Source organism: Oncorhynchus clarkii, chromosome 14 (assembly GCF_045791955.1).
Source record: "Oncorhynchus clarkii lewisi isolate Uvic-CL-2024 chromosome 14, UVic_Ocla_1.0, whole genome shotgun sequence".
Classification (NCBI taxonomy): Eukaryota; Metazoa; Chordata; class Actinopteri; order Salmoniformes; family Salmonidae; genus Oncorhynchus; species Oncorhynchus clarkii.
This window is the reverse complement of record NC_092160.1, coordinates 7,180,883-7,205,000: the sequence shown is the minus strand read 5'-3', so window position 1 is coordinate 7,205,000 and position 24,118 is coordinate 7,180,883. Positions and strand designations below refer to the sequence as shown.

The following is a 24,118-nucleotide window of genomic DNA, read 5'->3' as shown; positions in this document are numbered from 1 at the left end:
CTACAGCAAAGCACCCCCACAACATGATGCTGCCTCCCCCGTACTTCACGGTTGGAATGGTGTTCTTTGGCTTGCAAGCCTCCCCCTTTTTCCTCCAAACATAACTATGGAGGACTGGCCAAACAGTTCTATTTTTGTTTCATCAGACCAGAGGACATTCCCCCAAAAGCACAATCTTTGTCCCCATGTGCAGTTGCAAACCGTAGTCTGGCTTTTTTATGGCGGTTTTGGAGCAGTGGCTTCTTCCTCGCTAAGCGGCCTTTCAGGTTATGTCGATGTAGGACTCATTTTACTGTGGATATAGATACGTTTGTACCTGTTTCCTCCAGCATATTCACAAGGTCCTTTGCTGTTGTTGATTGATTGATTTGCACTTTTCATCTCTAGGAGACAGAACACATCTCCTTCCTGAGTAGTGTGATGGCTGCGTGGTCCCATGGTGTTTATACTTGCGTACTATTGTTTGTACAGACGAACGTGGTACCTTCAGGCATTTGGAAATTGCTCCCCAGGATGAACCAGACTTGTGGAGGTCTACAATTTTCTTTCTGAGGTCTTGGCTGATTTCTTTTGATTTTCCCATGATGTCAAGCAAAGAGGCACTGAGTTTGAAGGTAGGCCTTGAAATACTTCCACAGGTACACCTCCAATTGACTCAAATGATGTCAATTAGAAGCTTCTAAAGCCATGACATCATTTTTGGGAATTTTCCAAGCTGTTTAAAGGCACAGTCAACTAAGTGTATGTAAACTTCTGACCCACTGGAATTGTGATACTGTGAATAATAAGTTAAATAATCTGTCCGTAAACAATTGTTGGAAAAACTACTCGTGTCATGCCCAAAGTAGATGTCCTAACCGACCTGCCAAAACTATAGATTGTTTACAACAAATTTGTGGAGTAGTTGAAAAACAAGTTTAGGACCCTGTCTTTCAAAGTTGATTCATAAAAATCCAAATATCTTCACAGATCGTCATTATAAAGCGTTTAAACACTGTTTGCCATGCTTGTTCAATGAACCATAAACAATTAATGAACATGCACCTGTGGAACGGTCGTTAAGACACTAACAGCTTACAGACGGTAGGCAGTTAAGGTCACAGAAAACTTAGGACACTAAAGAGGCCTGTCTACTGACTCTGAAAAACTAAAAGAAAGATGCCCAGGGTCCGTAATCATCTGCGTTAATGTGCCTTAGGCATGCACATTCTACCATTCCAGTGTTTAATAATTGCTATATTGTAATTACTTCGACACCATGGCCTATTTATTGCCTTACCTCTCTTATCCTACCTCATTTGCACATGCTGTATATAGATTTTTCAACTATATTATTGATTGTATGTTTCTTTATTCCATGTGTAACTCTGTGTTGTTGTATATGTCGAACTGCTTTGCTTTATCTTGGCCAGGTCGCAGTTGCAAATGAGAACTTTTTCTCAACTAGCCTACCTGATTAAATAAAGGTGAAATAAGAAGACGTTTCAAAATGCTGCATGGAGGCATGAGGACTGCAGATGTGTCCAGGGAAATAAATTGCAATGTCTGTACTGTGAGCGCTACAAGGAAACAGAAGCGACAGATGATCATCCTCGCAGTGGCAAACCACAGGTAACAACACCTGCACAGGATCAGTACATCCGAACATTACACCTGCGGGACAGGTACAGGATGGCAACAACACCTGCCCGAGTTACACCAGGAACGCACAATCCCTCCATCAGTGCTCAGACTGTCTGCAATAACGTTGCCTATGGGCACAAACCCACCGTTGCTGGACCAGACAGTACTGGCAAAAAGTGCTCTTCACTGACGAGTCACGATTTTGTCTGACCAGGAGTGATGGTCGGATTCGCGTTTATCATCGAAGGAATGCGCGTTACACCGAGGCCTGTACTCTGGAGCGGGATCGATTTGAGGTGGAGGGTCCGTCATGGTCTGAGGCGGTGTGTCACAGCATCATCGGACTGAGCTTGCGGTCATTGCAGGCAATCTCAATGCTCAATGCTGCGTTACAAGGAAGACATCCTCCTCCCTCATGTGGTACCCTTCCTGCAGGCTCATCCTGACATAACCCTCCAGCATGAAAATGCTGTGCGTAATTCTGCGCATAATTTCCTGCAAACAAGGAATGTCAGTGTTCTGCCATAGCCAGCGAAGAGCCCAGATCTCAATCCCATTGAGCACGTCTGGGACCTGTTTGATCAGAGGGTGAGGGCTAGGGCCATTCCCCACAGAAATGTCTGGGAACTTGCATGTGCCTTGGTGGAAGTGTGGAGTAACATCTCACAGCAAGAACTGGCAAATCTGGTGAAGTTCATGAGTAGGAGATGCACTGCAATACTTAATGCAGCTGGTGGCCACACCAGATACTGACTGTTACTTTTTACTTTTTTACTTTTTTCTGTTAGTCACATGTCTGTGAAACTTGTTCAGTTTATGTCTCAGTTGTTGAATTTTGTTATGTTCCTACAAATATTTACACATTTTAATTAAGTTTGCTGAAATGAAATACAGTTGACATTTAGAGGACGTTTCTTTTTTTGCTGAGTTTATTTAAACGTTCTTATTCTTATTCCATCCCTTTATATTTGTGTGTATTAGGTGGTTGTTGTGGAATTGTTAGATTACTTGTTAGATATTACTGGATTGTCGGAACTAGAAGCACAAGCATTCCGCTACACTCGCATTAATCTGCTAACCATGTGTATGTGACCAATAATATTTGATTTGATTTGTACAATAACCTTTTTTCCCCTGGATTAATTCAGTATTCTCAGAGGAGTAACCTAAGTCAATGCCCCAGTTTGCCCTTTTCAAGACAACTTGGAACTCGGAAAATTCGCACATTTCCTACTTGGAAACTCATTGTAGAAAGATGAGCTCCGAGTTTCCCACTTCGAAAGTATCAGAATCAACCAATAGGAAGCTCTACGCAAAGAACATACCAACATTTTTATTCAGAGGATCAGAGTTTCCGAGTTGTCTTGAAAGCACCATATTGATTAACTTGTTCATGCTTTAGGTTTGATTATATTTATGATAATGCTAATTGATGACAAAATTGAAGTGAAAATGTTTTATGCTAATCTATTTTGTTGATGGAATTCTTTTGATTTGAGTATGTGCTTTGAGCTGTAATGTCTATGATGTGATTGATTGATTTAGATGTTTTTTTTACATATGCCTACACGCTGTATGTTTAAGGTTAAAATGACTTAGTAGCCTTGTTTGCCCTGTTCGAGTGCAGGCCTATTTGGAAAGGGTTTACAAAATATAAATACGGTATGAAGAGAGCGACTAAGACAGAGTGATGAGAGAAGCGTGGAGCAGCGGCATGTGTATGTCGCTGTCCATGGTGCTGAAATGAAATTTTTACAACCTTTAGGGTTTACTTTTCATCGCATTTTGACTGTCATTACTTTCATTCATTGCCATACTCTCTGTTTTTGTATATTGCACCTCAAATATGATACCTGCAACGTAGACCTATACCTTTTTGGATATGTGTTCACTTTGCAACGTATTTCTTTCAATCTATATCTTAACTCGTGAAAATAGTCTGATATGGATTTTAATGCCTGGTAAATCCATTTGAACTCAATCACTTTTTGACGTCACCCGTTTTGATTTGAACGAAACCTTCCATACATATTTGCCTGTTGTAGAGGTGTTCGGTAAGTTACTTTTTGGACCGGAATTCCAAAATATTCAAGAGATAAATGTGCTCAAAGTTGACTGATGTTACATACCACGCCACACCATGAGACAACCATGTCTTCATCGCTGGAAAAGATCAACAAAAGGTTTAGATTGATATCATATATAAAAAGCTTACAAACAGGGTTGTTAAACTATATTGGGGGGGAGTAAAAAAATGATATATATTTTCTTAAACCTTTAACATTAATTATCTAAAAAACGCGTAAATTCAGAGTTTTTTCATGTTCACTTTTGTTGTATCTTAGACCCTATTTTGAATGTGGGTGTCATGTTTTGGCTGATAAATGTACAAAAAAAATTGCAATAACATTTACATTTCAACTTTGAAATAGTACCACAAAGATGGGTGGAGGCCCACATATCAGAGAATGTTGACTTGAATGGGAATATCTGTTGTTTTAAATTATACTGCCAATTCTCAATACACTGTAAACCTATTGATATCATAGAAATATAGATCATAGAATAGACATGACCATTCAAGTTGACATTCGACAGTGGCCTGTCTACAAGCTAAATTACTGTGGTTTGAAGGGATAGTTCCGTTCTATTAAATGTATGTCTATGATTGAAATGACACCCACCCAGTATTCAAGAGCATGTTGTATCTCAACCGATAGCGGGCACAGCGCAGAATATGGTCTGAGCTACAACATATGCAAATATTTTTAAAAATCACAGTTGACACATGGTTAGATACTTGATGTTAAAGGTTTATATCTAACAAAATCGAACAACTAAAGGCTATCCAAAACAAATATTATGGGTTATATTCTAGTCACTCAAAAATGCTATTTTACATGGGAATCAGAATGATTTAAAAATATATATATATTTTTAGAAATAATAACGTGGTTTGAAAACACTGTTTGTAAGCTTTTAAATGATTTCCAACTCAACCGTTTGTATCTTCCAGTTAGGAACTCATGGATGTCCAATGGTATGAAACATGAGTCAACTTTGAGCACCTTTATCTCCTGAATGTTATGGCCTTCAGGTCCAAAAAGTCCCTTTCTGACCTCTTCTCCACGGGAAAACATGACCAGAAATTTTTGTTTCAGGGATGCTGTCAAAAAAGGGATTGAAATCGAATGGATTTACCCTTCCGTGATTGATGTGTTGTGCGTTTTACTGCCGTTGACTGTTTTTCTATATATTTGTCTTATTTACGTAATTACAGTAGTAGTCTACCTATTCAATCATGCAGCCCCCTTATATAGGCTACAGATTCCTATGGTGACTTTTCGTGAAATATACTGTAGATTTAGAAGGTTTGTTACCATATGTCATTTCTAAAGAGTACTCACTGTGTCGCTATTCACCAGCTGTGTTTTTATAGACCCAGTTCTCCACCCACTTCGTTCTGTTTCCAGGCCAGTGTGCTCTGGTGCCATTTAGCGGAGGAAAAGATTTGGAAACGGTCAGATTTCTGCCACATTCAGTGGATATTATTTTAATCAGACTCCATATTTTTGTGGAACACTATTTCTTTACATTCCAGTATCTAATCATATGCTAGTTTGCAGTTTATAGTCCAAGGATGGGTCACAAAGGAATATCGGTGACAGGCCTGGTCTGCAGATTTGCTTTCTTTCTCCAAACGCTGGACACCGCCTTTGGAGACGTGAGCTATTCTTTTCCGGAGGAGATGAAACGCAGATCTGTAATTGGAAATCTAGCCAAAGATCTCGGTTTGAAAGCCAGCAGACTGTCCGCTCGTAAGGCCCGAATTGATACCGAGGGGAACTATGAACGTTATTGTGACATTAATCAGAGTACCGGGGATTTGATTGTTGCGGAAAGGATTGACAGAGAGGAGCTATGTGGAGATAAGGTTTCGTGTATGCTTACATTCGAGTTGGTTCTTGAAGGTCCTTTGGAATTGCATCGTGTATCACTACTGATTGAGGATGTCAATGATAATTCACCCATTTTCCAGAAGGACACAATCAAATTGGAAATTAGTGAGTTGGCAGTCAAAGGGGCTCGCTATCGTGTTAACGAGGCACATGACGCAGACATGGGACAGAACACAGTGCAAAGGTATACATTACAAAGTAATGAACATTTTGTGCTGTCTGTTCACGATTACACAGATGGAAGAAAGAACGTAGAGTTGGTTTTAGATAAAGAACTAGATCGTGAAGAAAAACAGGACATGAGTTTACTGCTAACAGCAATAGATGGCGGCACTCCGCAGAGATCAGGTACTGTAGTCATACACGTCACTGTACTGGATGCTAACGATAACGCCCCAGTGTTTAGCCAGGCCGTCTATAAAGCCAGTCTGCCTGAAAACTCTCCTTTAGGTACTGTTGTGGTTACAGTAAGTGCTACAGATGCAGACGAGGGAGTGAATGGGGAAGTGACGTATGAATTCAGTCGCATATCTGACAAAGCAATAAAGGTATTTTCTTTGGGCCACAATACTGGAGAAATTAAGGTGATAGGTCCGATAGATTTCGAAGGCGACCCAAAATATGAAATGCGCATAGAGGGTAAAGATGGCTATGGTCTTTCATCTGATTCAAAAGTCATTGTTGATATCACGGATGTAAATGACAACGCCCCTGTAATATATCTGAAATCTCTGAGTAACCCCATACCTGAGAACGCGTCACCTGGCACAGAGGTGGGCATCATTAACGTGCAGGATAGAGACTCTGAGAATAACCGACAGGTCCACTGCTCCATTCGGCAAAACGTTCCTTTTAATCTGGTGCCATCCATCAAAAACTACTATTCTCTGGTGACCACGGGCGAACTGGACCGTGAACTAGTGTCTGATTACAACATTACAATCATTGCCACCGACGAGGGCTCTCCACCTCTGTCCTCCTCTAAAACCGTTCAGTTATCTGTAGCTGACGTCAACGACAACCCACCTGTGTTTGAGGAACAGTCCTATAGCGCCCACGTGACCGAAAATAACAAACCAGGCTCCTCCGTGTGTTCTGTTACTGCTCGAGACCCAGACTGGAGACAGAATGGTACAGTGATTTACTCTATCTTACCCGGTGATGTGAACGGTGTCCCGGTGTCCTCGTTTTTATCCGTTAACGGAGACACTGGGATGATCCACGCTGTGACGTCGTTTGATTATGAACAGTTCAGGAGCTTTAAAGTCCACGTTGTGGCCAGGGACAATGGTTCTCCTCCGCTCAGCAGAAACGTCACCGTCAGTGTGTTCATAACGGATGTGAATGACAACTCTCCTCAGATACTATATCCCGCTCCGGAGGGGAACTCCTTCATGACCGAGCTGGTCCCCAAAGCTGCACACGGGGGCTCTCTTGTTTCCAAGGTGATAGCGGTGGACGCGGACTCCGGCCAGAACGCCTGGCTGTCCTATCATATAGTCAAATCCACTGATCCGGGACTTTTCACTATTGGTCTCCACAGTGGAGAGATCAGGACACAGCGGGACATTTCTGAATCTGACAGCATGAAACAGAACCTTATTGTGGCAGTAAAAGATAACGGACAGCCCTCTCTCTCTGCGACCTGTGCAATGTATTTAGTGATTTCTGACAACTTGGCTGAAGTGCCAGAACTGAAAGATATATCTTATGATGAGAGCAATTCCAAACTCACCTCTTATCTGATCATTGCGCTGGTGTCCGTCTCCACCTTTTTCCTTACCTTCATTGTTGTCATCCTGGTCGTGAGTTTTTGCCGCAGGAGAAAGCCTAGACTGTTGTTTGATGGAGCTGTCACCATCCCAAGTGCGTATCTCCCTCCAAACTACGCAGATGTAGATGGCGCGGGAACTCTCCGCAGCACCTACAATTATGACACCTACCTGACGACGGGTTCGCGCTCCAGTGACTTCAAGTTTGTCAGATCTTACAATGACAACACGCTGCCTACCGACCAGACTCTGAGAAAAACTCCAACTGACTTTGCTGAAGCGTTTGATGACTCTGATAGGTCCCCAAAGGTAGGTAAATAATAATAAATTACATTTGTTTTTGGCCTACATATGATAGAATAAAGGCTATACTTTCAATATAATAATTTAATTTCAGCTAAAATGCCTTGTGCAATCACTTTTTCCCCTGGAGAAATTACAAGGCTACACCCACGAATTTACTCATTCCCTATTAGGTATCGATTATACATGCTCCAGGTTTCATACAATTTGTGATGTTTTAGATCATTATTTCTGCCCCATGCAATATAAATGATAACCTTCAGCTTGATTTGATATTACATGTGTATTATTATTTTTATTTTTTTACTTACTTCTGATGTGGTTCGTTTATGTTTGTGATTGATACACTACGTGACCAAAAGTATGTGGACACCTGCTCGTGGAACATCTCGTTCAAAAATCATGGGCATTAATATGGAGTTGGTCCCCCCTTTGCTGCCATAACAGCCTCCAACTCTTCTGGGAAGGCTTTCCACTAGATGTTGGAACATTGCTGATGGGAATTGCTTCCATTCAGCCACAAGAGCATTAGTGAGGTCAGACACTGATGTTGGGCGATTGGGCCTGGCTCGCAGTCGGCATTCCAAATTATCCGAAAGGTCTTCGATGGTGTTGAGGTCAGTGCTCTTTGCAGACCAGTTAAGTTCTTCCACACCGATCTCGACAAACCATTTCTGTATGGACCTCGCTTTTTGCACAGGGGCATTGTCATTCTGAAACAGGAAAGGGCCTTCCACAAACTGTTGCCACAAAGCTGGAAGGAGAGAATTGGCTAGAATGTAATTGTATGCTGTAGCATTAAGATTTCTCTTCACTGGAACTAAGGGGCCTTGCCCGAACCATGATAAACAGCCCAAAGCCATTATTCCTCCTCCACCAAACTTTACAGTTGGCACTATGCATTCAGGCAGGTAGCTTTCTCCTGGCATCCGCCAAACCCAGATTCGACCGTCTGACTGCCAGATGGTGAAGCATGATTCATCACTCCAGAGAACCACGTTTCCACTGCCCCAGAGTCCAAAGGCGGTGAGCTTCACACCACTCCACCCGACGCTTGGCATTCTTAGGCTGCTCGGACATGGAAACACATTTAATGAAGCTCCCAACGAAAAAGTTATTATGCTGACATTGCTTCCAGAGGTAGTTTTGAACTCTGTAGTGAGTGTTGCAACAGAGGACAGACGGTTGTTACACGCAATGCGCTTCAGCACTCGGCGGTCCCATTCTGTGAGCTTGTGCGGCTGAGCCGTTGTGGCTCCTAGATGTACATAACAACACCTACAGTTGACCAGAGCAGCTGTAGCAGGGCAGAAGTTTGATGAACTGACTTGTTGGAAAGGTGGCATCCTAAGACTGTGCCATGTTGAAAGTCACTGAGCTCTTCAGTAAGGCCATTATACTGCCAGTGTTTGTCTTTGGAAATTGCATGGCTGTTTGCTCGATTTTATACACCTGTCGGCAACGGGTGTGGCTGAATAAGACGAATCCACTAATTTGAAGGGGTGTCCACATATTTTTGTATGTATATTGTATATTCGGTGGATATTTCACTCATGCTTCACATATTTGAGGTTACAGAAAATTAGTTGATAATCGGAATTTGGCACTTTTTGAATGAATGTTTGTTTGGAAAGGGTTTACAAAAGAGAATTGCTGTGTCTGGCTAGCTTTTTGTAAAATTATGAGAGAATCAGTGTGCGAGTTTTTAAAGTGCAGTGCCGCTGAAGGCCTCTCATTGTTTCTGTCCATGGTGCTGAAATGTGGAAAATGTCTATAAACCAGTAGGGATCATTCATCATTGATTGACTGACGTGTCAACACTTTCCTTTCATGCCATCTTCTCTGTTTTTGTAGATTACATTGGGTGTGCTGGCTGTAAAACCAGGATTACACATCGTACTTGCCTTGCACCTTATATTTCAGATGTGTGGTCCTAAACGACTCTTTTGTAATGAATGTATTTTTCGCCTGAGTATGCGGACTGTATTCGTGCGACGATTTATATGTTGTGGACATACATCGTGGCATTTCCTATCCGTCTATTTGGTTATGCTTATTTCGATAAACGCAGGGTAAAAGTTATTCCCAATAGCTATAAAGCAGGCTATAGGTATTATTCACGTTTTGTAAATCATTTTGAAAAATAGTTGCTGTGTGTCATTTTGAAAGGTATACTCAAAGTGTCGCTGTTCACCAGCAGTGTTTTAATAGATCCAGTTCTCCACCCACTGGTGTTGTCATAAAGCTCGGGTGCCGTTGAGCTGACGTGTCTTAACACTCAGCACATCGTATGCGATCCGACAACCTGATTGGTGCAGTTTGCACATGTGTAGGCTACATGTCTGTTGTTGAAGTGACAGTATAGACTTTTACAACAACTTGTTGACAACCTTACTTGTCGAACTACTTTGACATTCTCTTAGGACACAGTAATCAGAGGACATGACCTAATCAGTAACATGCAAACACGATAGACATTTCTAATGCAACGTATTTTGTAGATCAAGTCACATCATCAGATATTATATAATGCAATTATTACCTAGGTCTCTGGGTGACGCTATTTTATCGCGCTGAATTGGAATATGGCTTAATACAATCCAATGCTCTCCCTCCCCATCCGTATAATTGTTACAGGAATTGTGTGTGTGTGTGTGTGTGTGTGTGTGTGTGTGTGTGTGTGTGTGTGTGTGTGTGTGTGTGTGTGTGTGTGTGTGAGTGTGAGAGAGAGAGAGAGAGAGAGAGAGAGAGAGAGAGAGAGAGAGAGAGAGAGGGGAAGAGAGAGCAAGAGAGCGAGAACTTTGGTAGCCCAGTCATAGTGAGAGTGAGTGCACGCGATTGAGGCGGGAGGAGAGAAATCCAAACTGACACGAGCAGGCTCCGGAGTAGGGCATGCTCTACTCGGCTCGAGACGAGTATAAGAAGGTCACTGCGTCGCTTTGATGCTATATTTATTTTCAACCAAACTATATATTTTATAACTAATCTTAGTCGTGTTTAAACATGGTTTTACTACTAATAAATCGTATTACCAACAAGGGATTTACCATAGAGCAACTGTGCGTAAAACGGAGTAGCTGGCTGCGATTTTGGGGGATTGTGCTTCTCTTCGGCGCGTCGTTTGGAGATGTGCGCTACTCCGTACCAGAGGAGATGGAGCGCGGCTCGGTCATTGGGAACCTGGCTCTGGATCTGGGGCTGAAATTAGTTGAGATTGGTGCACGTCGAGCCCGCATCGTGGCGGAGGGCACTCGGCAGCTTTGTGAGCTTGACTATGGTTCGGGCTCTCTGTTGGTCAGCGAGAGGATAGATAGAGAGGAGTTGTGCGCGCAGGCAGCTGTCTGCGTCCTACAGTATCAGCTGCTGCTGGAGGATCCGCTCAAAGTATACAGTCTTGTTTTGGACATTCAGGATATGAATGACAATAGCCCTGCTTTTGCTACTGGGTTAATTGATCTGGACCTGGTCGAGTCGACGGTGCCGGGGAGACGCTTCCCTCTGGAGAGTGCGCATGACCCTGATTTGGGAACCAACTCGGTTCGTGATTATAAACTGAGTCACAATGATCATTTTGCCTTAGAAATGAACACTCAAGTGAATGGAATAGCATACCCAGAGCTGGTTCTGAAAAAAACTTTGGACCGGGAGAACCAGGCCGAATACACTCTGACCATCAGTGGGGTTGACGGGGGTAATCCTGCCAGGTCAGGTACCGCTTCTGTTCACATCCATGTTCTGGATGCCAATGACAATGTCCCCGTTTTCAGCCAGAGGACTTACAGAGCCTCTCTGATAGAGAATTCTGCCACGGGCATTTTGGTGGCGACGCTGAACGCCACTGATTTAGATGACGGTGCATATGGGGAGATAACCTACTATTTCAGCCACGTGTCTGACAAAACTAGAGGCATCGTGGAAATTGACCCTGTGAGTGGGGAGGTGAGGGTGGCGGGTCAAGTGGACTATGAGGAGGCGAGTGCGCATGAACTTGATGTCCAGGCTAAAGATGGCGGGGGTCAGGCATCACACTGTAAACTCATCATTGAAGTGATTGATGTGAACGACAATGAACCAGTTATTGCAGTGAAATCAGCCACGGCTATCATTTCTGAGGATTCTAAACCCGGTACCATGGTTGCTCTGCTTAACGTGTATGACCTGGACACTGGAAACAGTGGTCGGGTCAAGTGTGCCATCTCAAATGACATACCTTTCAAGTTGATATCAGAGGTTAAGAATTACTATATGTTGGTGACTGATGGTATATTAGATAGAGAGATGAACCCACACTATAACATCACAGTGACAGCTATCGACTCTGGTTCTCCCGAACTGTTCAGTAGAAACGTGATATCCATCACAGTGGGTGACGTGAATGACAACCCCCCTATTTTTACGCAGAGCGAGTACACCGCCAACGTTTGGGAAAACCAACACAGAGGCACGTTGGTGATAAGGGTGAGAGCCGAGGATCTAGACGCAGGACCCAATGCGAAAATACTGTACTCTTTATCAGAAGGCATGACCCCAGAAACATTCTCTTCCCTCTCCATTAACGCGGAGACCGGAGAGCTCTTCACCTCGCGCCCCTTTGATTATGAGCAGGCCAGTCACTATCAGGTAGGAGTGACAGCTCAAGACGGTGGTGACCCTCCTCTTTCCAGTACTTGCACTGTGAGGGTGTTCGTCGGTGACCATAACGACAACACACCTGTTGTTCTGTATCCTGTCCAATCATCTGGCTTCATCGCTGAGGACCTGGTGCCACTGGAGGCACCTAAAGGTTACCTGGTTACCAAAGTGCTTGCTGTAGATGCTGACTCTGGCAATAACGCGTGGCTCTCCTACCATGTGGTCAAAGCGTCACAGCCCAACCTCTTCACTGTGGGCCTGCACAGCGGGGAAATCAGGACTGTGAGGCCATTTGTAGAGCAGGACGAGCCTAAACAAACTCTTGTCATCATGGTAAGGGACAACGGGCCTCAGTCTCTCTCAGCCACTGCCACAGTCAATGTAGTCATTGGCGATGACATGCCTGTTTTAAATGAGCTTTTTGAGAACACGGACGATGACTCACAGGCGAGCTATAACTTGACGCTTTATTTGAAAATCGCCCTGGCGACCGTGTCTTCTCTCCTCCTTGTTCTGATCAGTGCGGTCGTGTACTTCAAGATGTGTCGACGCGGGTTTGTGTACCGCACGTCTAGCCTCCCAGTCTTCCCCGCGGCCTACGGCCCCCCGAGATACGCTGACGTCAGCCGGTGTGGAACTGTCCTGAAAGATGACCAATACGACTCCTTTCTGACCACTGGCTCGTGGAAAGGTGACTTCCGTTTCGGGCCCTCCATAGACACTGACCCATTGAGGAAAAGCGGCCTGGCCTATCAAAAAGGCACACTCAGACGCACAAGTCTCAAGGTGAGCTTTTGGGAATGGACTTCTGATGACGTAGTTCATTAAGTGTCAGCTATGGCAAAGCATTGCATCGGTTGAATGCGTTCAGTTGTGCAACTAACTGGGTATCCCCTTTCCCTTATATCTTATAGCTCTGCTCGTCTACCAGCAACTGTCTGGTTAAGTTGGTAGAGCATGGTGCTTTCATCGCCAGGGATGTGGGTTCGATTCCCATGGGGGAATTTGACCAGTATGCAAATGTATACACTCAAGTCGCTCTAGATAAGAGCATCTGCTAAATGACTAAAATGTAAATGTGAGAGTGTCATCATCTCTTGTGTAGGCTATCATTATACTGCCCTGTCTGTCCTTTCTGGGTACTCTGTTTCTCTGTGTGTGGTTGTCTATCAGGCTGATCTCTGTGTTAGTTGGTTTGTTTTGGGAGCTAAAACCAGTTTGCAAGCTGCTATTTCTTTTATCTTGATATCATCACACCTACAGTGGGTATGTCACACCTACAGTGGTTATGTCACACCTACAGTGGTTATGTCACACCTACAGTGGTTATGTCACACCGACAGTGGTTATGTCACACCTATAGTGGTTATGTCACACCTACAGTGGTTATGTCACACCTACAGTGGTTATGTCACACCTACAGTGGTTATGTCACACCTACAGTGGATATGTCACATCGACAATGGTTATGTCACACCTACAGTGGTTATGTCACACCGACAGTGGTTATGTCACACCTACAGTGGTTATGTCACACCTACAGTGGTTATGTCACACCGACAGTGGTTATGTCACACCGACAGTGGTTATGTCACACCTACAGTGGTTATGTCACACCGACAGTGGTTATGTCACACCGACAGTGGTTATGTCACACCTACAGTGGTTATGTCACACCTACAGTGGTTATGTCACACCGACAGTGGTTATGTCACACCTACAGTGGTTATGTCACACCGACAGTGGTTATGTCACACCGACAGTGGTTATGTCACACCTACAGTGGTAATGTTACATCTACATTGGTTATGTCACACTATGTCACCTCATATGACCTCTCATTGAAACGGTTATAAGGAAAGGTCAGAGGTTGCTACTCTGATGGCCTCTAATAGAGCTTCACTGTTGCTGTGTTCAGTTGTCCTGGTCAGTAGTGATCTGGCTGTACTCAGGTCAGAGGTTAAACGTTGTAATGGTTATCGTGTGTGTGTGTGTGTGTGTGTGTGTGTGTGTGTGTGTGTGTGTGTGTGTGTGTGTGTGTGTGTGACTGTGTGTGACTGTGTGTGACTGTGTGTGACTGTGTGTGACTGTGTGTGACTGTGTGTGACTGTGTGTGACTGTGAGTCCTCAACGCAGAGCGGAGAGCTTGTCACATTGGTTAGATTTCCATGTGAACCCATGTGTGCTCATGTTATGGCTGCAGGCTCTGTAATGGTCCACATTTCAGTCATGGGAGAAGAAGAAAAAATGTGAAGCATAAACAGCATTATGAAATCCCAATTTGTCTGCTATGCTGTGTTATACTGTAGCCATGGCCCAGCCAATGGGATATGCAGTGCGTTACAGGGATTTAACTAGTGCCCGAGCCTTTTCCTGCTCAGGTCATCAGGAAACACTCCTGGGCCTAAGTGTGTGCATTGTGTTGAGTTGTGTGGTACATTTCTGTTTACTTGCTTTTGATATCTCCACACTCTGGTTTAGTGATCACATTCAGAATAGTCCTATTAGATGTTGCATTGATCAGGAATCGACTGCAGTTCTGTTGAGAGCCTGTACCTGCGAATAAGGCCCCACTGTAGTGTTGGGTTCATGCAGATGCCCTGGTACAGAGACTATGATAATTCCTTCACAGAACACTGCTTTCCGATTTGTCTGGTCCAATTTTGTGTCGGCCAACAATATCAAATATCAAACGATCATAGGAATGTCTTCCTAACGGTTTGCTTTCCCCCCTCTCTTTCCCTCTCTCTCTCTTTGGCCTCCCTCTCCCTCTGAATGGACCTCCTCTACATATATGACAGGTGAGAAACGTTCACTTTTCTCTCTCCACTTGTCTGCCTTCAAAACGGCAACTACATTGTATTTTCCTTTGTATAGCTCCAAAGAAAGAACCGTGCATCAATCTAAACTAATTCCAAGTGGCTTTGTACTCACAACAAAGCACGTAAGGTCATTTTATTTAACCTTCAATTATCCAGGGTAGTCTCACTGAGATAAAAATCTGTTTTTCAAGAGAGACCTGGTCCAACCGAGACTGCAGCAGGGGGGGAACAATAACAACTTACAGACAGAGACACACCATGAACTACATGTTGATGTAGACACATACAATACAATTACAGAAACATACAAGCGTTGTAGATTTTTTTTTAATTGATCATATGTACCACTGCATCAAGTCCTACTGACAATCACATTCCTCAGTAACATGTGAGTCAACCAAACTTTTAAACAAGACCCTGGAGTTTCCAGCTGGTCTGGAGAGAATTCCAAGACCACGGAGCTGAGCAGCTAAAACACCATTTGCCATGATCTGATTTTAGGAACCGTTAAATGTAAGTAAGAGCCCGTGACTGGTATTTATTTTTAAGACCTTCAAAGAAGAACAGAGATAAAGCTGCAGTTTTCCAAAAATGGCCTAATAGATCATAGTAGACCAACGTTTAAGCCTACGTAGAGTCAACGAAGACCAGCCAACAGCACTTTAGAGATCACAGTGGTGTGTCAGATGCTTTTGGTTGGTAATAAACCTACCCATTATACATGGAATCAAGTGTCTTCAGGGTAGTGCTTGGGGTCTGCCCATAAACGACATCATTTTTTTAGCGTTGTAAAATACCATGCACTTTGTTTTTGAGGAATTCGGAACAAGCTTCAACTCGTACAGATTCTGTTGAATGATGGTAAAAGCTACAGTATGTTGAGCTTTTTCAAAAGCCAAAGTAAAACTGCTGCCACTTGAGTAGAAAACAGTGTCATCTGCAAGACAGTGTGGTCCACAGCGTCAAATGCCTTTGACAAGTCTATGAACACAGATGCACAATGCAACTTCTTATCCAGGGCACGGTGAATATCACCCAAAACATTCAACGTTGCTGTAACAGTGTTGTGGCTTTACCTGAAAGCTGATTGCGTACCACTCAATATATTGTTTTCCTGGTGGTAGGCTTTAAGCTGCTTATTGACTAGGGACTCCAATACTTTTGCCAAAGCAGAACATTTAGATATGGGCCAATAGTTGCTCAGTAGTGTGGGATCACCTCCGTTCAAAAGAGGTAGGTCAAATGCTGTTTTCCACAACTTGGGGATGACATGACATTCTAGGGTGAGGTTGAAGATGCATGTTCAAGGTTGTCTAGATCATCAGGGCCAGGGGATATGTATATACAGTGCCTTGCGAAAGTATTCGGCCCCCTTGAACTTTGCGACCTTTTGCCACATTTCAGGCTTCAAACATAAAGATATAAAACTGTATTTTTTTGTGAAGAATCAACAACAAGTGGGACACAATCATGAAGTGGAACGACATTTATTGGATATTTCAAACTTTTTTAACAAATCAAAAACTAAAATATTGGGCGTGCAAAATTAATCAGCCCCCTTAAGTTAATACTTTGTAGCGCCACCTTTTGCTGCGATTACAGCTGTAAGTCGCTTGGGGTATGTCTCTATCAGTTTTGCACATCGAGAGACTGAATTTTTTTCCCATTCCTCCTTGCAAAACAGCTCGAGCTCAGTGAGGTTGGATGGAGAGCATTTGTGAACAGCAGTTTTCAGTTCTTTCCACAGATTCTCGATTGGATTCAGGTCTGGACTTTGACTTGGCCATTCTAACACCTGGATATGTTTATTTTTTAACCATTCCATTGTAGATTTTGCTTTATGTTTTGGATCATTGTCTTGTTGGAAGACAAATCTCCGTCCCAGTCTCAGGTCTTTTGCAGACTCCATCAGGTTTTCTTCCAGAATGGTCCTGTATTTGGCTCCATCCATCTTCCCATCAATTTTAACCATCTTCCCTGTCCCTGCTGAAGAAAAGCAGGCCCAAACCATGATGCTGCCACCACCATGTTTGACAGTGGGGATGGTGTGTTCAGCTGTGTTGCTTTTACGCCAAACATAACGTTTTGCATTGTTGCCAAAAGTTAAATTTTGGTTTCATCTGACCAGAGCACCTTCTTCCACATGTTTGGTGTGTCTCCCAGGTGGCTTGTGGCAAACTTTAAACGACACTTTTTATGGATATCTTTAAGAAATGGCTTTCTTCTTGCCACTCTTCCATAAAGGGCAGATTTGTGCAATATACGACTGATTGTTGTCCTATGGACAGAGTCTCCAACCTCAGCTGTAGATCTCTGCAGTTCATCCAGAGTGATCAGGGGCCTCTTGGCTGCATCTCTGATCAGTTTTCTCCTTGTACGAGCTGAAAGTTTAGAGGGACGGCCAGGTCTTGGTAGATTTGCAGTGGTCTGATACTCCTTCCATTTCAATATTATCGCTTGCACAGTGCTCCTTGGGATGTTTAAAGCTTGGGAAATCTTTTTGTATCCAAATCCGGCTTTAAACTTCTTCACAACAGTATCTCGAACCTGCCTGGTGTGTTCCTTGTTTTTCATGATGCTCTCTGCTCTTTTAACGGACCTCTGAGACTATCACAGTGCAGGTGCATTTATACGGAGACTTGATTACACACAGGTGGATTGTATTTATCATCATTAGTCATTTAGGTCAACATTGGATCATTCAGAGATCCTCACTGAACTTCTGGAGAGAGTTTGCTGCACTGAAAGTAAAGGGGCTGAATAATTTTGCACGCCCAATTTTTCAGTTTTTGATTTGTTAAAAAAGTTTGAAATATCCAATAAATGTCGTTCCACTTCATGATTGTGTCCCACTTGTTGTTGATTCTTCACAAAAAAATACAGTTTTATATCTTTATGTTTGAAGCCTGAAATGTGGCAAAAGGTCGCAAAGTTCAAGGGGGCCGAATACTTTCGCAAGGCACTGTATATACAGTATATATGTATATATATTTTTGTACATAAATTGCTTATATGGCTCTATGCACCTCTGATACAGAGAAGGTGAGAATGAGAACCTGGAGAAGAAGTGCTCAGGAGTGTCAGTATTTTCGGTGTTACGTAGACCCTTGAGTTGATTGGACTTGGATGTCAACCAGTCGAGGTTCAGGTCACCCATTAGCACAAATTCAGTGATAATAATGTGATATTACTGTGATAATAATTTAAAAATACAATCCACAGAGCCAGCAATAGCAAATGGGGTCTTTATCAACAGGAGACAACACGATTCGAGGACGCGCAGAGATGTTTTCTAAGACAGATTTGCTCGGGTTTGGTAACTGAAGTCAGAATGACCGCAGAGAACATGTCTTTTATGAACATAACAACACCACCGCCAATGAACAGCTCCGGTGGTTGTCGTACAAACAGGGTTCTTGTTTCAGTGCAGTTCTAGACCTACTTTCATCTGGCATGAATATTTATCCTGCTGCCTCCCGATGTGTAGCCGCCAACTGAATAATACACCGTCGTAATGTTGTGAGTGTTGTGGTTTGCGGCTACATATCATGCTAATGCTTTGCTCTGTGCCACAGCAGAGCACAGCAGGACTGGTGAAGTCAGCTGTTTTAATGCTGACAGCCGGGGGGGGGTCCACCTGTGTGACCTACTAAAAGCACACTCTCCTAAATGTAGTTCTGTCCTTGAGTTGATAGTGAAGTATGTACAAATGTGTGACTGGTGGATGCTGCTGGGTGTGAATGTGGTACATTTGATTGATTGATTGACTCTGATCGTGGTGGCTGAGGTGAAAGCCTCAGCTAACCCGTCATGCATTCAGTAGCCTCTATGAATCACATGACTATGAAGGCATAAATGTAGGAAAGCGTGTATTCTGAATTGAAATGCATTTGCCTTGTGCTGTACTTGTCTGCTAATGTTCTGTATTATGTCATGTTTTATGTGGACCCAAGAAGAGTAGCTAAATACACATTAAGCTGATCAACCTTGTGCATACACACAAATCTCTGTGGTAGCTTTGAGATTAGAAGGCAGTATTAGTGTGATTTCTGTGTCAATAGGGCAGTGTTGAACTGGCCCTCTTTCTGCCGAATGATTGTGCTCCCATCTCAGATGTAGGTCACTGGATTTATCAGATTGGATCATGAATCATATTCATACAGGGATGACTACTGAACCACACATATCGAGAGAGAGAGAGAGAGAGAGAGAGAGAGAGAGAGAGAGAGAGAGAGAGAGAGAGAGAGAGAGAGAGAGAGTGATAAAGTGCGTCTCGGTGAGAGGTGTAGGAGTCAGGCGCAGGAGAGCAGGGACTTTTTGAGAAGCGTGTTTAATGTAGAGATCTGTACACATAGTCCAGCAATACAAATTTGGCCCAGATGAATGTCCAAACAACGCTCTCGAAGGAATGCAAACTCGTGTCAGTACATGGAGGAACAACCACAGTTCCGACACTACATACACATACGTCAATGCGAAAACAATAAAACAGCATAGAATACTGAAAGCTAATACTCACAAGCTTAATCCTGCATGAATTACGGCAGGTAACAGGGCCAGCATTGAGTTGCACCTCCTACATATAGGGCACCTATATACCCACAGAAATCAAAGCAATTGAAACCAGGTGTGAAAAGGAACACAGACAAAACAACCAGAAAAGGGATCGATAGCAGCTAGTAAACCGGCGACGCCGAGCGCCGCACGAACAGGGAGAGGAGTTACCTTCGGTAGAAGTCGAGAGAGAGAGAGAGAGAGAGAGAGAGAGAGAGAGAGTGAGAGAGAGAGAGAGAGAGTGAGAGAGTGAGTGAGTGAGTGAGTGAGTGAGTGAGTGAGTGAGTGAGTGAGTCGGACGGACGGACAAGACAGACAGACAAGCGACGTGCTTGTTTGCTATGGATTTTAGACCTGTGGCTATGTTTTGTTGTAGTTGTACATACAAGCGTGTTCATGTGGATCATACAAGCCATTTCTGAGGGAGGGAGGGTGGAGTGTGTCTGCTCACTGTAATTTTGTAGTGCCGAGATCTAAAACTGACCACACAATGGCTTTGTGACTGTGCTATAAATGGAACCTGTCTTAACAGGATTTGTTTTGCTGGTTGATTTGCTCTGCTCGTACATAAATTGAGTGCACAAAACATTAGGAACACCTTACTAATATTGAGTTGCACCTCCTTTTCCCCTCAGAACAGCCTCAGTTTGTCGGGCCAAGGTGTCGCAACCGTTCCACACTGATGCTGGCCCATGTTGACCCTGATACTTCCCACAGTTGTGTCAAGTTGGCTGGATGTCCTTTGGGTGGTAGAACATTCTTGATACACACAGGAAACTGTTGAGCGCACTTACACATACCACGTTCAAAGGCACTTCAATATGTTGTCACCCTGAATGGCACACATACACAATCCCTGCCACAATTGTCTCAAGGCTAAAAATCCTTCTTTAACCCGTCTCCTCCCCTTCATCTACACTGATTGAAGTCATTTAACAAGTGACATCAATAAGGGATTGTAGCTGTCAGTCTGTTCCTAATATTTTGTCCACTCGGTCAGTGTACATAGTGTCAGTGTACATAGTGTCAGTGTACATAGTGTCAGTGTACATAGTGTCAGTGTACATAGTGTCAGTGTACATAGTGTCAGTGTACATAGTGTCAGTGTAATATACATCAGTAGTCTATACTATGGCTGTTTATTGCCCTCCTGTGGTGGTTATTTACTATCAAACAAGCATTACCATGTCGTGGCTCAGTGGTATCCAATCTCTAACCCACTTGACAAATGACTTCATAAGCTGCTGTTTTACTACCAACAAGTCAATGTAAAATGTTTGAAATGTGTTGGTAACAGACATATTGCTAGCTCCCATTAGTGTCCCATTAGACACATTCAGGGCTGTGTGTACCTAGGTTTTGAGACAGCACTCACTTCTGATCTTAACCCTGAGGTGCTGCTCCCTTGACGCGATACGTTCTGTTTCATGATGTATGAGACAACATTTGGTGGGGTAATCATTCATTGGTTAATCATTTCAATAGAGGGTTCATCGGCTTATGATGTCGTTCTGAACACTCACTCTGAGTGGTGCTGTTGTCCAAGAGACCTATCTCGGCTCAGGCGCATATAACTGCTGCTCCAAGGCAACTATGCGTCAGTGACAAGACCAAGGAAGGATTATTGCGCACAGAACCATCGAAGCAGTTTTAACGGAGTACAACAATATCTTCTTGAGCTTTTCTGTTGTATGTGAGTTTTGGATTGCATTATATATTTCCCAGTTTTGGGTAACGTTATGGATATTTTTAGGAGGATGAGCGCTGGAGAGGCTGTGAATAGCGCAGTCTGGGGTTTGAGATGGCAAGTGCGAGTCTCCATGTTGCTTGTCTGCGTACTGAGTGCGGTGAATGGACAAATTCGATATTCTGTACCAGAGGAAATGAGAAAGGGCTTGTTTGTCGGAGATGTGGCGAAAGACCTGGGTTTGGACGTGAATAGGCTGATTTCAGGCCGGGCGCGGTTAGTTATAGACGGTAATAACCAATATGTAGAGCTGAATCAGAACAAAGGACATCTGGTTGTTAAGGAAAGGATTGACAGGGAGAAATTATGCGGTCAGAAATCTCCGTGTAGCTTCAGTTTAGAAATGATTCTTGAAAGCCCACTTGAATTATATTCGATTACCATCGAAATTGAAGACATAAACGACAACGCCCCGGTGTTTTCAAAAAAGGACATTCATCTGGAAATTGGGGAGTCTTCGCCGATAGGGACTGTTTTCTTATTAGATGGAGCCGCTGATCCTGACGTGGGTATGAACTCACTGCAAAGCTACACAGTTAAACCAACCGATCATTTTGTGCTCAAGCAACACAGTAGAGCTGATGGAAGTAAATACGCAGAAATGGTGTTGCAGTCTGGACTTGACCGTGAAAAACAGAGCGAACACTCCCTGATATTAACTGCAGTCGATGGCGGGGACCCACAAAGGTCTGGAACTGTTAAGATACATATCACTGTTCTGGATGCAAATGATAATGCGCCTGTGTTCACAGAGTCTTTGTACAAAGTCACTGTTGTAGAAAACGCTTTGGGAAGCACAGTTGTAGCCCAAGTAAGTGCCATCGATGCAGACCAAGGGTATAATGGAAATGTGACGTATTCATTTACGCATATGGAGGAGGGTACACCACCTTTGTTCCATATAGATCCACATACTGGGGAGATAAAGCTCACTGGTGACCTAGATTACGAAACTGTTCAGAATTACGAAATTAACCTTCAAGCTAAAGACCCGTGGGGTCTGACGGGCGCGAGTAAACTAGTCATTGAGATTCTAGACGTTAATGACAATAGTCCGATCATAACCATGACATCATTTTCTGGTAAAATCCCAGAGGATAGTATTCCTGGCACAGTTGTGGCATTGATAAGTGTCCAGGATGTAGATGCTGGGCAAAATGGACAGGTGCGTTTAAGAATCGACGAAAACCTCCCATTTAAGATAAAGACCTCTCTTAGAAACTACTACACGTTGGTAACTGAGAAGAGCTTAGACCGAGAGAAAGTGTCTCGCTACAACATCACCCTCACTGCCACTGATGAAGGTTTGCCGCCGATATCAAGCATGACAACTATTGTTTTAGACATCAGTGATGTTAATGATAACGCACCAGCCTTTAGTCAAAATGTGTATAGTACGCACGTTGTGGAAAACAATTCTCCCGGAGTTTCTGTGCTTGCGATCCAAGCAACGGATCCAGATAGGGGCCAAAACGCACGCATCTCTTATTATCTAATTGACAGTGAGCTAAACGGAAACCCAATTTCCACCTACTTTTCAATTAACTCAGAGAAAGGTGTCATTCACTCAGTGCGTTCACTTGACTATGAGCAGGTTAAAGAGTTCAAAATACTAATCAAAGCGCAAGATGGAGGCTCCCCACCCCTTAGTAGTAATACTACTGTTCTCATTTACGTACAAGATCAGAACGACAACGCGCCTCAGGTTCTGTACCCAGTCCAGACTAGCAGCTCTCTGGTGGCTGAAATGGTGCCTCGTTCAGCAGATGTGGGCTATCTTGTAACTAAAGTGGTTGCTGTTGATGTGGACTCAGGACAGAATGCCTGGCTCTCGTATAAACTGCAGAAAGCGACAGACAGGGCGCTGTTTGAAGTGGGATTACAGAATGGAGAAATAAGAACTATACGCCAAGTCAATGATAAAGATGCTGTGAAACAAAGGCTCACTGTTGTAGTGGAGGACAACGGGCAGCCCTCTCGTTCAGCTATAGTCAATGTTAACGTGGCGGTGGCGGACAGCTTCCCTGAAGTGCTCTCGGAGTTCACTGACTTTACGCACGACAAAGAGTACAACGACAATCTGACTTTTTACTTAGTCTTGGCTTTGGCTGTAGTCTCATTTTTGTTCATTACATGTTTAGTGGTTATTATATCAGTGAAAATATACAGATGGAGACAGTCTCGCATCCTCTATCATTCCAATCTCCCGGTTATTCCGTATTATCCACCACGTTACGCAGACACTTTGGGGACAGGAACTCTACAGCATGTGTACAATTACGAGGTGTGCAGGACGACTGACTCCAGAAAGAGTGACTGTCAGTTCGCCAGACCCTGTAGTCAGAACGTACTGATAATGGACCCCAGTTCTACAGGGACGATGCAGCGGATGCAGAACGAACAGAACATCCTGGATGAACCAGACTCTCCATTAGAGGTGAGTTTATTTGCACTTTAAATACAATTTTCACCTATCTTCGCCTGGAGCCTCGGGGCTCATTTTCTCAGTATCTTTAACCTTTTATATGGCATTTTTAAAGATGATGTGTTTTTAGTACCGTAAAAAAATAGCTCTAGGTTTGCTTTTTCCAATTATTTCCAACCGAGCAAAGGCTAAGTGCTGTAGTTGTTTCAGCACCACACCGTGTGGCCTGCGCCTATTTTTGTCTTGACAGCGACAAGTGGCCTGCTCCGCTCACTCATACA

At 43.5% G+C, this 24,118-nt stretch overlaps 2 protein-coding genes across 2 annotated transcripts; both read left to right on the top strand.

Moving 5' to 3' along the window:
• Positions 1 to 5,263: 5,263 nt before the first annotated feature.
• On the top strand, positions 5,264 to 7,675 carry LOC139365804 (protocadherin gamma-A11-like). The gene has a single exon (XM_071102879.1). The coding sequence runs from the start codon at positions 5,264 to 5,266 to the stop codon at positions 7,673 to 7,675; it is 2,412 nt and encodes an 803-aa protein (XP_070958980.1).
• Positions 7,676 to 10,660: 2,985 nt separating this feature from the next.
• On the top strand, positions 10,661 to 14,501 carry LOC139365803 (protocadherin beta-16). Its single transcript, XM_071102878.1, has 3 exons — positions 10,661 to 13,075; positions 13,204 to 13,269; positions 14,493 to 14,501. Exons 1-3 carry the CDS (start codon positions 10,661 to 10,663, stop codon positions 14,499 to 14,501), a joined length of 2,490 nt encoding a protein of 829 aa, XP_070958979.1.
• Positions 14,502 to 24,118: the final 9,617 nt, after the last annotated feature.